This window comes from Malaclemys terrapin, chromosome 10, assembly GCF_027887155.1.
Source record: "Malaclemys terrapin pileata isolate rMalTer1 chromosome 10, rMalTer1.hap1, whole genome shotgun sequence".
Taxonomy (NCBI): Eukaryota; Metazoa; Chordata; order Testudines; family Emydidae; genus Malaclemys; species Malaclemys terrapin.
In genome coordinates this window covers 83,346,701-83,361,984 of record NC_071514.1, presented here as the reverse complement: position 1 = coordinate 83,361,984, position 15,284 = coordinate 83,346,701, and the positions used below count along the sequence as shown (strand labels likewise).

Sequence of the window (15,284 nt, the reverse complement as noted above, 5' to 3'; positions counted from 1 at the left end):
GCTCAGGTCCAAGATGGAATTTCTGGTTAAAACCAGAGAGAGGGAGAAGAAAGTAAAGGTATTCCAGAGGGATATACCAATATATTTCATCCAAGCATACAGCTAATCAGTCTAGACCTTTCGCTTCCCATTAATTTTGTTTAAATGCCTCGTTTTTCTGATAACATAGGAGCAAATGCTCATGGGTCAATGAGGATTTCCAGCTTGGAACTGTCACCGTTTACACATTTGTAGGGTTTCGCTGAGTATGAGAGACACGGTGCTGTGCCGCAGGTCACCACAACTTTGAATACGAAGGATCTCAGCAGTAAGGTAAATAATTTTGCAGGTTTATTGAAATGATCAGTCCTAGCTGGAGATCTCTAACAGCTCCAAAGTGGCTTGTTCCAGCATGAACTGGACATTGTGCAAAACCTGGGATGGAGTGGTGGGGGATAGACACTATCACACTAACACCCGTGTGTTTTGCCTCTGACCATGTCACTTGCACGTTCCATGAAAGCCCTACGAGTCACTGCTCACTTCTGGCTAGACAGTGCAGCCTTTCCTCACACAGATGAGCACTCGCTCAGTCTACTAGCACCATTGACTTGCCCTCAGCAAGAAGATATATAAGAATCTCTTCAACCCATGAGGGAAGAAACCATGAAGGTAGAGGACCTGGAGGGAAGAGACCAACTCTGAGGTTCCCTTCCCAATTTTTCCCCTCTGTTCACTTCATGGGGAGAATTTATAGGAGAGTTATTGGAATGTAAGATTGAGAATACAAGCTTGGTTGGAGGAGATAGACAGAAATAGCAATTTTCAGAGTAACAGCCGTGTTAGTCTGTATCCGCAAAAAGAAGAACAGGAGTACTTGTGGCACCTTAGAGACTAACAATTTTATTAGAGCATAAGCTTTCGTGGACTACAGCCCACTTCTTCGGATGCATATTGCATTTCTAAACAGGTGGAGGAACTCAATCTATGAACGGAACTGGTATATTTTATTAAAACTAAGTGGAAAGACAGCTTAAACTGAAAGCATTGTACACATCAAGGGACATCTGTGATTAGGAAAAAGTAAAATACTTTGCCTGATGTTGCCTATACAGCAGTAAAATGATAATCCATATACACGCTTTTAAATAAATGTTCCCACCCAAGTGGCTTTGGCAGGGCTTGAACAAATCCTGATCAAAGATCTCTCATAAGTCCAAAATAAAGCAAATTAAATACATCTATGGGATTTCTGGCAGAGCCGTCAGATGGATACATGACACTACTGTGTTTATAGCACAAGAATAATAGACCCGATTCTGCGCCTCTTACAGTGGGCAGTGACTTACTCCACGAGTTTCAATTGTGATTCCAATGGGACTAGTTATGGCTCAAGTTCTCCCCCATGTAAGGAAGGGTGGCAGAGTGGAGCCCCTTGACAGATCAATATGGAGCCCAACCCAACCACAATACAATTGATCATAGTATTATGACTAGTATTTATCTAGTAGGCAGGTGTGTCTTCCAGGCTCATGCCTGCCTCACAGCCTGAAATCCTAAAGATTTTGGAACTGAAGCCGGCCCCTGGATAGGTTCCTGTTAGCCATATGGTGACACTGATCCCCAGCAGATAAAAGACCCCAGCATGGTGGAGAGGTCCAGGTTGTTGTAATGGGAGACTAGAACTCACAGTCATTATTTTGACTTGTATTTTTTGGCTGGAAAAATGGTGATTCCCCACCCCCACCCCCGATAACGTTATTCACTGGTGGTGTGAATTGCTGCAGCTCCCTTGACTTCAATGGCAGTGTGGCAATTTACACCAGCCAAGGACTTGGCCCTATCGGTTCCATTTGTAACCAGGCGTAGTTAATGTGTCGTGCACAGAACAGTGGGTCAAATTCATGGCTAGCCTCACTCTGTTGAAACCAGTGGCGTTACATCAGCAATGCATCTGCCCTACCATAGACCCCTGTTTATTTCAAACTGAATCAGTATTTCAGCCCGTGTCCTTTACCCCCTGCAACCTTCCCCACAACTGGACTTTCCTCCAGGTAACCCTATGGGCTGGCTTCACCCTTGCTGACCAAGGAGATGCAGCGTAGGCATCGGGTGCTGCTCCTGAGAAGGGCTTGGCCTTGGGAGATCAGCTGGAGAAGGCTTTGCATACCCATGGATGGGGCAAAGGGAGCCAATAGGAAGGGTCCTTTGGGGATTTTCTGCATGCTGCTGCTCCTGGTCCTGGTGTGAGATTCTTGTACTGCTCTTCTCTCTGAACCGCTGAGCGACAACACCCACAGTGTGCTGTTTGGCGTAGTGCTAATGTGCTTTCCCTTTTCTCCGGGATGATTGCATTGCTCCAGGGACTCAAGAGTGACGGTGCTACAGCTGCTTGATCTACTGTGCGTCTTTGCTTTTCATGGCGTCGCTGCTTCCCTTGGGGGGGATATGAAACGTCTGCAGCTGCCATCTCAGCTGGTTTGGGTCAGGGGAGGAATTAAAGGAAGGAGGAACGTGGTGGAGGCAGAGCCTGTGACGGTGGCATTAGAGAACCCTGCTCAACAAGGAGATTCCGATGGTAACGGAGATGGCATGCAGCAAACGGAAAGCTGGTTTGGATCCTGACGCTGGATGATGGAAAGAATAAAAATCAGAATTACTTGGCTTGTCCATATGATCAGCGTGGTCAGACCCGAACGCCCAAAGGGGTGATGGGAACAGCATCGTGTTTGGCATTCAGGCACTCCTGGTAGGATTAATGTAGACAGAGAGGTGTTGCCTTTTGGCCTACATCACCTATTGTCCCTACAAGCCCCCAAGGTCGCACAGCCATGCAACAGCACCCCACAGCTGGTTACAGGTAGAGAGCGTGGTGGAATAGAACTTACTATACATGAAAGGACTGTTTTTCCTCTCACACTAGGGCACAGTAGCTGGGGCGGTGGTATTGGCAGTGGTGATGGTATTACAGATGTAAGGCAGGAGAAAACCCACTGAACTCAGTGGAGCCACACCAGGCTGTACTGACGAGAGAAGCCGGCTCTTTGTACTATCTGACAGGAGAGCATTTTCGAAGAAAAGCCATTTAGGAATTTGTCTGTGTAATTCCCCACCTGCGCACCAGCCCAGGTGTGACGAGGCTATCTCCAGTTCAGCTCCCGTGGCTTCACCGCCCAACCCCGTATAGTAGATAATGTTTTCACCCCCCTACACTCGCTCCATAATGACAAACAATACTGTCTGATTCAGTGCCCATGTGCAATGAGGTTGGGGTATCAGTCAGGCGGGTATATTTGAGTGAACAATAATATAATGTGTCACCCATGGATCCTGTGCAAAAAGGCCAAGGGCTGACGGTTAGTGGACATTGACCTCTCCTCTGTGTCAGAGAGAGAGTTTCTTCAGCTCAGGCATGGGACCTTGGTTGGGTCAATATGAGGACGCTGCCCTACAGCAGCTTCAGCCTTTGTTATACTTGGGACCCTCAGGGCTGCTAAAATCTCTCTTCAGGAGCACTAAATACACCAAAAACATGGTCAGCAGGTGTAACCAAGCACAGCTCCACTAAGGTCAGTTAAGCGTTAACAGCTCACATCGGCAGAGGCTGGGGCCCCAATATACATCTATGTCTACACTGCACAATTACCCTGGTACCCTGCTTAGCCCAGCCCAGGCGTGAGCATCCCCACTGCAAAGCCCTACACACATTCCTGCTTCCTCACTCGCCCGTGTGGGCCTGCGGACATGGCGCTGAGGTGCGCTAGGATTTTTTCCCAGTCAACTGCAGATTTTGTCTGTCCTTCCAGGGGGATTGTGGGAAAGCACTGGGGGACTACCAACATTCAAATAATTATTCTGGAGCCTCGCTGCAAGGTGGGTGGATTCCAGCCCATGTGAACCTGCGGCCTAGGCTCAAATCCCCACTACCCCAGCCGTGTCACCCAACCTAAGTTCAAAGCACCTCCAAACCCTGGTGTGAGGTTTTTCGGTGTGGATGGCAGGGGAGTTTGCACTTGCTAAGAGCCCATGTGAAGTGTGCAGTGAAGACATACCCAGAGCATGTGTAAACGTGCTAAGATGTGCCTGACTGGACTGCAACGCATGCAGTATCTGACGGCAGCACGTTTCATATTGTGAACTGATAGCACTCCCCGGTGGGGTGTCATTGCTTGATTTGCTAGTAGCTGTAACGGGTGCCCTTACTAATAACAGAATACATATTCTGGTGCTGGTCATCAACAGACTCAAATGACTGTGTTAGTCAAGGGGTATTTTTTCACCGGGATTGTTTCCTGAGACTTTCCTTCTTCCTAACTTTGGTGCATTGTACAGATACATACCGGTGACCGGTTCAAGAATGATGTATCCTGGTGGTAATGGCTTTGGTGGCCATGTCGTGTTGGTAGCTGGTTTTTTAGTGTCTGTCTTGGGGGTGATCATGGTTGTGGAAGACACGGTGGTGGCCGGTGCAGGGGGAACAGCCGTCTTGCCAGGGCTTGTGGGAGTGGTAGCTATTGAGGTAGGGGTAGACTTGCCAGTGGATGTTGTGGTGCTGGAAGCTGGGGTGAGGACAGTCTTTTGGGTGGATGTGGAGGTGATGGGAGATGGGGAGGTGGAGTTTGGGGTGGGCTGGGAGGAAGTGACAGGCTTCTTGGGGGAGGTGATGAAGGTGGTGTTGTGGGTGGGACCAGGTAGGGAGGTGGTATTGTGGGTGATGCTAGTTGGGGTGATAATAGCAGTTGGGGAGATGGTAGTGTGGATAGTAGCAGGTAGGATGGTGATATTGTGGGTGGTAGCAGGTGGGGAAGTGGAGTTGTGGGTAGTAGTGGTATTGTGGATGGTAGCAAGTGGGGTGATCATAACAGGTAGCGAAGTGGTGTTGTGGGGGATGGTGTTATTGTAGGTGGTAGCAGGTGGGGAAGTGGTGTCGTGGGTGGTGGTGTCATTGTAGGTGGTAGCAGGTGGGGAAGTGGTGTTGTGGGGGATGGTGTCATTGTAGGTGGTAGCAGGTGGGAAAGTGGTGTTGTGGGTAGTAGTGGTATTGTGGATGGTAGCAAGTGGGGTGATCATAACAGGTGGCGAAGTGGTGTCATGGGTGGTGGTGTCATTGTAGGTGGTAGCAGGTGGGGAAGTGGTGTCGTAGGTTGTGGTGTCATCGTAGGTGGTAGCAGGTGGGGAAGTGGAGTTGTGGGTAGTAGTGGTATTGTGGATGGTAGCAAGTGGGGTGATCATAGGTGGCGAAGTGGTGTCATGGGTGGTGGTGTCATTGTAGGTGGTAGCAGGTGGGGAAGTGGTGTCGTGGGTGGTGGTGTCATTGTAGGTGGTAGCAGGTGGGGAAGTGGTGTCGTGGGTGGTGGTATCATTGTAGGTGGTAGCAGGTGGGGAAGTGGTGTTGTGGATGGTAGCAAGTGGGGTGATCATAACAGGTAGTGAAGTGGTGTTGTGGGGGATGGTGTCATTGTAGGTGGTAGCTGGTGGGGAAGTGGTGTCGTGGGTGGTGGTGTCATCGTAGGTTGTGGTGTCATCGTAGGTGGTAGCAGGTGGGGAGGTGGTGTGGTGGGTAGTAGTGGTATTGTGGATGGTAGCAAGTGGGGTGATCATAACAGGTAGCGAAGTGATGTCATGGGTGATGGTGTCATTGTATGTGGTAGCAGGTGGGGAGGTGGTGTTGTCGGTGGTGGTGGTATTGTGGATGGTAGCAAGTGGGGCAATGATAGCAGGTGGGGAGGTGGTTTCGTGGGGGATGGTGCCATTGTAGGTGGTGGCAGGTAGGGAGGTGGTGTTGTGGGTGGTGGTGGTATTGTCGGTGGTAGCAAGTGGGGAAGTGATGATGTGTGTAGTAGTGGTATTGCGGATGGTAGCAAGGGGGGTGATGATAGCAGGTGGGGAGGTGGTTTCGTGGGGGATGGTGACATTGTAGGTGGTGGTCGGTGGGGTGGTGCTGGTATCAGGGGTAGCGGAAGTCCCACTGCTAGCAGTTGCCTCTGAGACTGGCTCTGACATTCCCCCGAGCAGACCGATGCCCAGGACGCTGTCCAGTTCTGATTGATAGTGCCTCTGGATCCAGCTGCTCACGGATGGATGATTTTCAGCTCGTTTTAGATCAGGGAGGTTTACACCAAGCAAATTTTTCACATTCTGGACACTGAGGTTCTGCAATGCAGTTGTGAAAACAGTTCAACTTCACAAACAGGCGGTGTTACCAGAGGATACTTTTTCTAATATGATTACTGACAAAATAATAACATTTAAAAAAATATGTATTAAAGAGACAGCATCCCAAATCCCTCCCATCCAGTTCTCATTGGGCCTTGACGCTAACACTTGCTAAACATAATTGCGCGGCCTCTCTCCTGTGAAGTTATATTCCCTGTCTTCTGAGATCGTCAGCTCCTCAGGACAGAGAAAGGGGGTTTGCACCACTGATGCACATATAATGCTTTACACGTCTAAAGCATTATATGTGCATCAGTGGTGCAAACCCCCTTTCTCTGTGGATCTCTCACTCCACCAGCTGTTCTGTAGCATTGCATTGATGGACATTCCACTAGAGATCCTGACCATACCAAGACAGCTGGTAGAATCTCTAGCAATGGAATTGGGGTCTTCTACTAGGCACGCGCCAGCAGTTTAAGGAGCACGCAATGAATGTGTGTAACATACCTGCAGTTCGCTGGGTTTTAAGGAAGTAAATGTGTCGATATCCATGGCAATATTAGATCCTGCTAAGTGTTCCAGGTCCTTTATTGGAGCTCCACCTTAATAAAAATAGGTAGGGTTTTTAATAAACTTACAGACGCGGTAGCATTTTCCAAGCAGGGAGCAGGGTTGTTACTGCATGTCTTTTATAAACGTCTAGTTATGCCAATCTATGGAGGGGGCAGGGGAGGACCAGTCCTGTATCAACTGCACTAGAATAAAAGAAGGGAAAAGTTTAAATACCTACCTAAATATGGCTGAATTAAAGGGTAGTAAGCACTGGTTCCAGTTTGGCTAGCAAAGGCATCACGGGCTTTTGCATACAGACGGTCTTTCTTGCTTTGTGAACAAGAAGAAATGTCTAATTTCCCAGCAGTCCTAGGTGAAGAGAAAGTCGCACGTTACAATCAGTGGCTCCTGCCCAGAATGAGAGCAAACAAAGGCCCAGTTCTGTGACCATATGAACCCTCCCAAGATCCATAGCTAATTGGACGGATGATTTATTCCTTGATCCTAAATATGGCAGGCCATCTGACCCTGTGAATACGGGCTAATAAACGGAGAATGGGGGCAGGGCCAGCGGCTCCCGTTGGCCACTCTGCAGAGTATGACCTCAGCACAGCAAGGAATCTGGCCCAGGCTGTTTCTGCAAGAACAGCCCAAAATTGCATGGCTTTCTTTGCTACCATAGCAGAGTGCAAGCACGTAGCTCGTTAATTTTTCAGCATCACCCCAAGACTCCCTCAGAACGACTGTTTGCCAATTAGCTCGCTACCGTTGTTTTTTTGGCATTTTCTCTCCAGGTTTATTGCAATTTTTCGTTCCTACCCATAGTTCTAACCTCTTAGCAGGGCTGTCACTATCGGTGGAGCAAAGGGGACATTTGCGCCCCACACCCCCCAAAGAAAATCTTCAAGGGGCCCCAAATTGTCAGAAAGTCCAAAATATGTACAAAGTTATCCAGTGTTAAGCAGTGGAATAGCAGCAGATTGGAGAGTCCTTGTCCATTATAGAAATTATAAATCATCGCAAATACTGACGCAGTATCCAAATTTCACTTTTTAAAGCCCTGAAAATACCAGATTTTGTAGGGGTCCAACTAGCCTCTGGACTCGGAATGTTGTTTGTTTTTTAAATAGCTACACGCAGGCCCCAAAGTACCCACAGGGCCCTCCCCCCACCATAATGGGATCCTACAACCAGCCCTGCTCCATAGCAGGCAAATCTTGCTTCTCTTACTAGCACAAGTATTCCTTACTCCAAGTGATCAGTTCCTTGGCAAGGGTTACTTGTGTGAAGGCACAGAGAGGTTAAGTGATTTGCCGATGGTCACACAGCGAGTCAGCGGTAGAATCAGACCTAAAACCCAGGCTGCCTGACTCCCATGACCTCTCCAGCCCAGCTTTGCAGACCCAAGAGATGTCCAGAATCTGGAGGGTTTTCTGGAGCGCTTGTTACAACGCACCCTGAAAGAGTGGAGTTTTGTCCAACACTTTGCAGCACTAACGTGAGTCTAAAGATTCACTCGTGAAATTAAAGTGCCCCTTCCATTTCTAAAGGTGATTTACCCAATTGCTTCTGGGCTTATTTTATTAATCTGATCATCATCCAGCCCACACAGATCTCTACCACCAATTTTCTGAAGTAAGGGTCCAGTTAAGGTGCCCCCCAAGTCCGTGTATCTAGTGATCAGTTGCTTGGCCTGGAAAACAAAATTAAAGAAGGTGAATTTATTTAGAGAATACAAACCCTCCCTATAAAAACACACAAGAGTAGTATAGTAACTGCTACAAACACTGTATCCTTTCAATGATCAAAGCTGTGGCTGTCAGGAACAGAGAAACTGACTCATTCTAGCCCATGCAGCCAAGATGAAAAGAGGAAGAATGTAAATCCAGACGCTTCCCCATCTACGCCTGCTGGCCAATGCCCCTGGGAGAGTCTCCTTGGCCCTGTACAAGTTGTAGCTGCATCCCCTCTATCAAATACCTCTCCCCAAAACTCAGCTCTCACACCAGGCCTGTTAAATAGAATCCTGTGGTGTAACCATCTTTCTAAATATTGGCTCGGATGCTCTACTCCTGTTCCGGTTACGTTGCTCTGTCGCATCAGCACAAGATGGTAGAATCTGGCCCTAACCGGGCAGTTGAAAGTTCTCCTTGTGTAAAGGAAACCAGCACATCTGGCTCTTTCTTCCATTGCCCCTCTGCAGCCTGGTCTCGGGTGCGGGGGGGTAGGGTGGAGTGTGCCCGTGCTACACCAATTCACAACGGGCGTAGAGTCACATGGAGGCAATAGCCAGTTGGCGTAAATAAAGCACGCTGATAGGCCGGGGCTGGTGAAAATGTGCCATGAGAATCTGTGCGTGGAGCAGGGGAGAATCGGTGCTATTGTATTTAAGAGAGTGAAACTAGCAAGGAAGCAATAAGGACAGAGCTTTCATTTCTGTCAGCAAAGGACTCCATATGCTTAATGCCACCCTCTCCCTTCTCCCATGTCTATTATCTACTGGCTGTGGGATCACACTCTCTTGCTCTAGCACATCAATAGCTATGTTAACAGCCACTGGCATTTTTACCCCAGATGCCTTCCAGCGTCCGCCTGCTGGATCCAGTAAGGCTGATAGTGTGTCACTGGAAGTCACTCTCCACGTGCCGATCTCGTTCTCATCGTAGCGGCGTGATAACTGACCAAACAGCTTTAACTGGTCCTCTGGGATCCCAGCGGGGTAAATCTGGAAGGTCCAGGGTGACTCGTTAGCAAAAGGAATATCACTGAACGTGCTAAGCAGCTAGATGTATGTGAAACATGGATATCAAGAGCAGGAGGCTAATTCCCACTGGTTTAAAGTGTAACAGGAAATCCTGTTTCTATCTCTCGCTCACCACCGGACACAGCATCCTCTTGGCTTCTATCCCCTCCTTACTTTTACCACTGCCTGCCTGCTTCCCGCGGGTCGCTGTCTCTTTGTGATAGTTTTGGCTTGATTTCTGATGGTCAGTCCCTCTGGGTATTGAGCTGAGGTGCTCTAGTCATATGGGCAGCCAACGTACCGAAATCAGGCACGGGAGTAACATTGCAGACTACCAACATCTACCCAGTTAGACCATTAACACCCAGTGCAGGCTCCTCCGGACCACTCTGCGCTCATTCCTGCCCTTCTCCAGCTCTGATTTTGCATTTGACTCTCACTTCCCTTGATTCAGCTCGTCGCTCACCTCCCAACCATTCGACTTTCTCTCCATGATACCCTCTTCCTCCTCCCTTCCCCAGTGCTAATCACCATTCCTCCTTCCATCCCCCTTTCTCCCACTGATCTTCACAGCTCTCCTTGCTTCTCTCCAGAACTCTCCCCCACACCACTGTCCCCGGCCCAACCCCACTCCTCTACAGTGAATGATACCCAAAGCACTACGGATGATAAATATAGACCACATTGTTGTTTAACAAGGGATTGACCCGAGCTGCAAAGTTCAGCCCTGGATCCCTCTTTGAGCTCAGACACACTGCTTTTGAATGATTTCTGCATCATCCCCCTGGCAGTTTTCATCATCGCTCAAATTGTACGACAGCACTGGGGGGGCAGGAGAACTTGGCCCGAACTGGACTCTCTGCATGTTCCTTGTGGTGAGGAGTGAACTCAGCCCTGAGGGAGCAGGTCAAAAAATTCTGTCTCCAGACAAGGTGACTGGAGTAGCTTTCGGCAACTGCTTCTCCTCCAGCATCGTGTCTCCAGAGGCCGCAGAAGAGACTGTGACACGGAGGATGCACTCTGGTTATGTGACCTCATGCTCTGTTTAGTAGGGGTTAGCACAGGCGGGCAGAGTCCCCAGAACAATGACACAGGCCTGAGTTCAGTACACAATAAAACCATGTCTATGTATTAGTGGGAGAGGGGACAGAAGCAGCTCCCCTTATGCTTCTGGTGTTGCTATTTCCTTTCTCCCAAAGGCAGGAAGCACAGAGAGAGCCCTGAACCTACTCCTAGAGTTACTGCCTCAGAAAGTGGTCCTCCCCATCCGGGAGAGCAACACCTTGTAAGGGCTGGGTATGGATGTGCTAAGAAACACCCGCTCCCCCAGCCAGCACATTGACTCTGTTATAGTCCTTCAGGATGTAGAAATGAACATCCCAACACCCCCCACCCAACATGCACGTACTCTGCTCTGGTCAGAAATCTTTCCCCATGACGCTTATTCCCAAGGATGAAAATCACCTACAAACAGAGTTCTCCCTGCCTGGAAAGGCCGTGTACTAAGTTGGAGCTCAGCTGCTTGTTATTGTCTTATTTCGTGATAGTCTTTGTTACCTCACTGAGTTTTCTTTTCATGACATCAAGGTACTCCTCTGTGAGAGGCTGCTCCAGCAATGGAACCAGGTTGGCTTTCAAAACCTCGTTACTCAAGCATGCATCAAATTGCCCCTTAGTGTCATAATACACAATGAAGAGGGGGTCTTGGATGGTGCTGGCGGTGATAGGTTCAGACTTGCATTCTGTTGATAGAATTGGTAGACAGGGAAAGATTTCACAGATTCATAGATTCTAAGGCCAGAAGATGGGGATCATGTAGTCTGACCTCCTGGATAACCCAGGCCAGAGAATTTCCCCCAAGTAATCCCAGTTTTGCTGGCCCTAGGGGAACAGAGAGAATGGGACTTGGGCTCCTAGGTCATGCAGAAGCTTTTGAAAATGCTACCCCCAGACCATTGAGTGATTATCCGAACTGATCCAAACCCACGATTGGCCCATTGCTAATTTTAACGCTCCTCCACTTACGTTCAGTGGCACGTTTAGATCTGGAAGATGAAGGTGATGCGGATCCAATAGATTTTAAGAGAAGCATGGTTTTCTCCTTCTGAGATGCACTTTGGGTTTGGTACCCAGCTACAACACTTCTGAAGAAGGCCTTTCTCACACCCTGGGGAAAAGGAAGAATAGGAGTTCCTAAGTCGCGGATGAAGCTGAGGACAAAACGGGCAATAGCCCAGAGGTATGCAGGCGTTAGCTCACAAGAAGCATAATCAATTGCCCACTGAAGTCAACGGGAGTCTATCCATTGACTTCTTTGGATCAGACCCAAGCAGAGAGGAATTAAAAACGATCAGGGTTTGGCAAAGAGGAAAGGATGGAGTCCCAGATGGCAAGACTGGTAGAGGAGAAAGCTCCGTTGACAGAACAATTGTAAGATCTGTGAAGGGAGAGAAGAGGTTGGTGACAAAGGAGCGGAGGGAGCAGGGAGAGGAAGAGAGAAAGACCAAGTGCATGAGCATCTGCTGCTCACACAAGGATTTCACAGTGTGGAACATAGTTCACAGCTATAATATACAATAATATAACTCTCATGCTACCCAGTGCATCTCAGAAGCAAACCCCTGTTTCCCAAAGAGTGAACTCGGCACAGCTATCTCCCTAATAAGCTGCCTAGGTGCGTAACCTACCTCCTTGACTGACCTCCAAGTTGTTCGGTTCAGATACAAAGTGAGCGATCCAAGACTCTGCAAACTCCCTAAATCCCATGATAAAGGAGCCCTGCACCATGCAGGAAAAGGCAAAGTTTAGATAAGTCACAAACAGTATTCTCTAGTCAAACCCATACACAAATAATCCTCCATTTCAGGGTTAATCTCGTTCTTTCAGAGAATCAGAGAATATCAGGGTTGGAAGGGACCTCAGGAGGTCATCTAGTCCAACCCCCTGCTCAAAGCAGAACCAATCCCCAACTAAATCATCCCAGCCAGGGCTTTGTCAGGCTGGGCCTTAAAAACCTCTAAGGAAGGAGATTCCACCACCTCCCTAGGTGACTCATATCCAGTGCTTCACCCCCTCCTAGTGAAAAAGTTTTTCCTAATATCCAACCTAAACCTCCCCCCCCCCCACTGCAACTTGAGACCATTACTCCTTGTTCTGTCATCTGGCACCACTGAGAACAAATAGATCCATCCTCTTTGGAACCCCCTTTCAAGTAGTTGAAAGCAGCTATCAAATCCCCCCTCAATCTTCTCTTCTGCAGACTAACAATCCCAGTTCCCTCAGCCTCTCCTCATAAGTCATGTGCCCCAGACCCCTAATCATTTTTGTTGCCTTCCGCTGGACTCTTTCCAATTTTTCCACATCCTTCTTGTAGTGTGGGGCCCAAAACTGGACACAGTACTCCAGATGAGGCCTCACCAATGTCAAATAGAGGGGAATGATCATGTCCCTCAATCTGCTGGCAATGCCCCTAATAATACAGCCCAAAATGCCATTAGCCTTCTTGGCAACAAGGGCACACTGTTGACTCATATCCAGCTTCTCATCCACTGTAATCCCCAGGTCCTTTTCTGCAGAACTGCTGCCTAGCCATTCGGTCCCTAGTCTGTAGCAATGCATGGGATTCTTCTGTCCTAAGTGCAGGACTCTGCAGTTATCCTTGTTGAACCTCATCAGATTTCTTTTGGCCCAATCCTCTAATTTGTCTAGGTCCCTCTGTATCCGATCCCTACCCTCCAGTGTATCTACCACTCCTCCCAGTTTAGTGTCATCTGCAAACTTGCTGAGGGTGCAGTCCACGCCATCCTCCAGATTATTAATGAAGATATTGAACAAAACCGGCCCCAGGACTGACCCTTGGGGCACTCCGCTTGATACCAGCTGCCATCTAGACATGGAGCCGTTGATCTCTACCCGTTGAGCCCGACGATCTAGCCAGCTTTCTATCCACCTTATAGTCCAGAACACCCCAAGGGGAAGCGCCTACCCGTCCTGGCTTTCCCCACTGCTGAGGAGAGCGTTGAGAGCAGCTTTCTGGGCCCCTGTTAGATCTGGACAGAGCTTCAGATTCTCCAGGATCTGAGGGTCGGAGTCTGTGATGGCTGCTGGATCCATGTCACACAGCAACGCTCCGAGGCTGCTAAGCTGTTCCTTGCTCAGTGTGTTATTCACCCTGCCCTGGGGGAAAGGGCAACACAGCAGGTGTCAGAATTCTCTTATAAACCAGGCAACGCCCCAGAGCCGGGCGAGTGAGATCCCTTGACTCAGTCAATACGTTCTGCAATATTTCGGAGTGAACTATTCAAACTTGTTTTCCTTCAGTATTCACCCGGCTTACAAGCCAAAGGCCGTATCTGACCGCTCTATCTTACAACAGATAGTAACTTACTCAGTTACTCAGTGAGTAAATTATAACTCAACATTAAAATGGCAGGATCTGGCCCCAAATATTAGCAACTAATATTTGCAAGGAAAGGAAACTAACTGGACTTAATTTACTCCGGGAGGCTGATGTCGTGCGTATAGCTACTACCGCTAAAGCACTGAACTGATCATTAGGGCACCGAGAAGGTGCACTTGAAAGGTAGATTGTAACTTACCAGGCACACTAATGCATTATTCAGGAGTTGTGTTCTTTGGGCCGATCCATTTGGCAGCAGGTTTAGATTCCCTTGGGAAGCCAGACTGTAAAACTCTTTGCAGGTGTGATTCTGCACTTGGGTGAAACTGTAAGGAATGGAAATTGTGTAAACTGGGTGTGGGCGGGGAACAGACCTCAGAAATGACAACCGTGGTTTGCAGCATGTGCGCCTTCTTCAGCGACTTGTCCTGGAGGAGGTCCCTGGCACGTTGGGCCAGTAACGCCAGCCGCTTTCCTGAGAAATGTGCTAATGCTGCTCTGAGCGGGATGGGGCAGAATCTAAACCCTGGGGATCCTCTGGTGTGACTTAGAGAGGAATCGGGCCCATCAGCTTCTGCTCCATGCTCTGCTCGCCCCATGGAGAGGGCACGTAGTGCATCCGGGGCTAGTGCCATTGCCTCCTATGCTCAGAGCTGCTAGCCATTCTCTCCTTGCCAATGGCCCCGCATTGCCACAGAAGCGGTGCCAAATGCCCACCTGGCTTTCTAACAGATAGCCAGAACTAGCATTTATTACCGGCCACTTGTGGTCAGCGACCCTCAAAGCTCTACATTAAAACAGAGACCCAACTTTACTCCTGGGCTTTGAGGATTAAGGCCTCAGTTCATGAAAGCATTTAAGCGTGTGGTTCACTTTAAGCATGGGAGTTCTTCTAGTGACTGCTTACAGGTAAGCACGTGTGTTTTGCTGACTTGGGTCTGAAGTTCTCCATCTTGCTGTCTTTATTCAGAAAAAGCTCCCACTGAAACCAATAGGCAGGGCTTAAATTCTCACCAAGTATTTCCTGGGGCTCGGGGCTTCAGCCTCGCGGGACGTGCCGGGGCTCCCGCTGGTTTAAAAATATTTACTAGAGCTCTGCTCCAGATGGCTCCAGCTGAATTTACGCCCCACTGATGGGGATTTTTAATGAGTGAGGGCTGCAGGATTGGAGCTGAGAGCCCAATTCTGCAAACCTTCCCTCACATGAGTAATCCTTAGGCACACAAGGACATAATTGGCCTTGAATCAGGGCTACTCTCATGACCGAATGCTACTGACTCATATGGGAAATGAGCGCTTATGCCACTCTGAGATACTCACTCAAAGAAGAGCAGCACGTCTGGCGGGTAGCTGGTGAAGTTTGCTGTCAAGTTCTTTGCAGCTAGTATTTTGGCCATGCAGGATAACTGATGGAAAGAAACAGGCAGACGACTGTCAATGTTACCTGCTTCTCAT

The 15,284-nt window shown here is 48.8% G+C and overlaps 1 protein-coding gene across 1 annotated transcript in view; it reads right to left on the bottom strand.

The window, feature by feature from the left end:
* Positions 1-967: 967 nt before the first annotated feature.
* LOC128843944 (uncharacterized) overlaps positions 968-15,284 on the bottom strand; it is a 28,606-nt gene continuing 14,289 nt past the window's right edge. Inside the window, exons 19-30 of the mRNA XM_054041088.1 lie at positions 15,150-15,235; positions 14,029-14,155; positions 13,416-13,606; positions 12,118-12,208; positions 11,456-11,597; positions 10,988-11,172; positions 9,257-9,412; positions 8,247-8,380; positions 6,926-7,056; positions 6,643-6,737; positions 4,320-6,132; positions 968-2,606 (exon numbers count right to left, since the gene is read on the bottom strand). Coding sequence (XP_053897063.1) covers positions 2,524-2,606; positions 4,320-6,132; positions 6,643-6,737; positions 6,926-7,056; positions 8,247-8,380; positions 9,257-9,412; positions 10,988-11,172; positions 11,456-11,597; positions 12,118-12,208; positions 13,416-13,606; positions 14,029-14,155; positions 15,150-15,235 — 3,234 coding nt within the window. The 3' untranslated portion in view covers positions 968-2,523. The remainder of the gene's footprint in view (positions 2,607-4,319; positions 6,133-6,642; positions 6,738-6,925; positions 7,057-8,246; positions 8,381-9,256; positions 9,413-10,987; positions 11,173-11,455; positions 11,598-12,117; positions 12,209-13,415; positions 13,607-14,028; positions 14,156-15,149; positions 15,236-15,284) is intronic.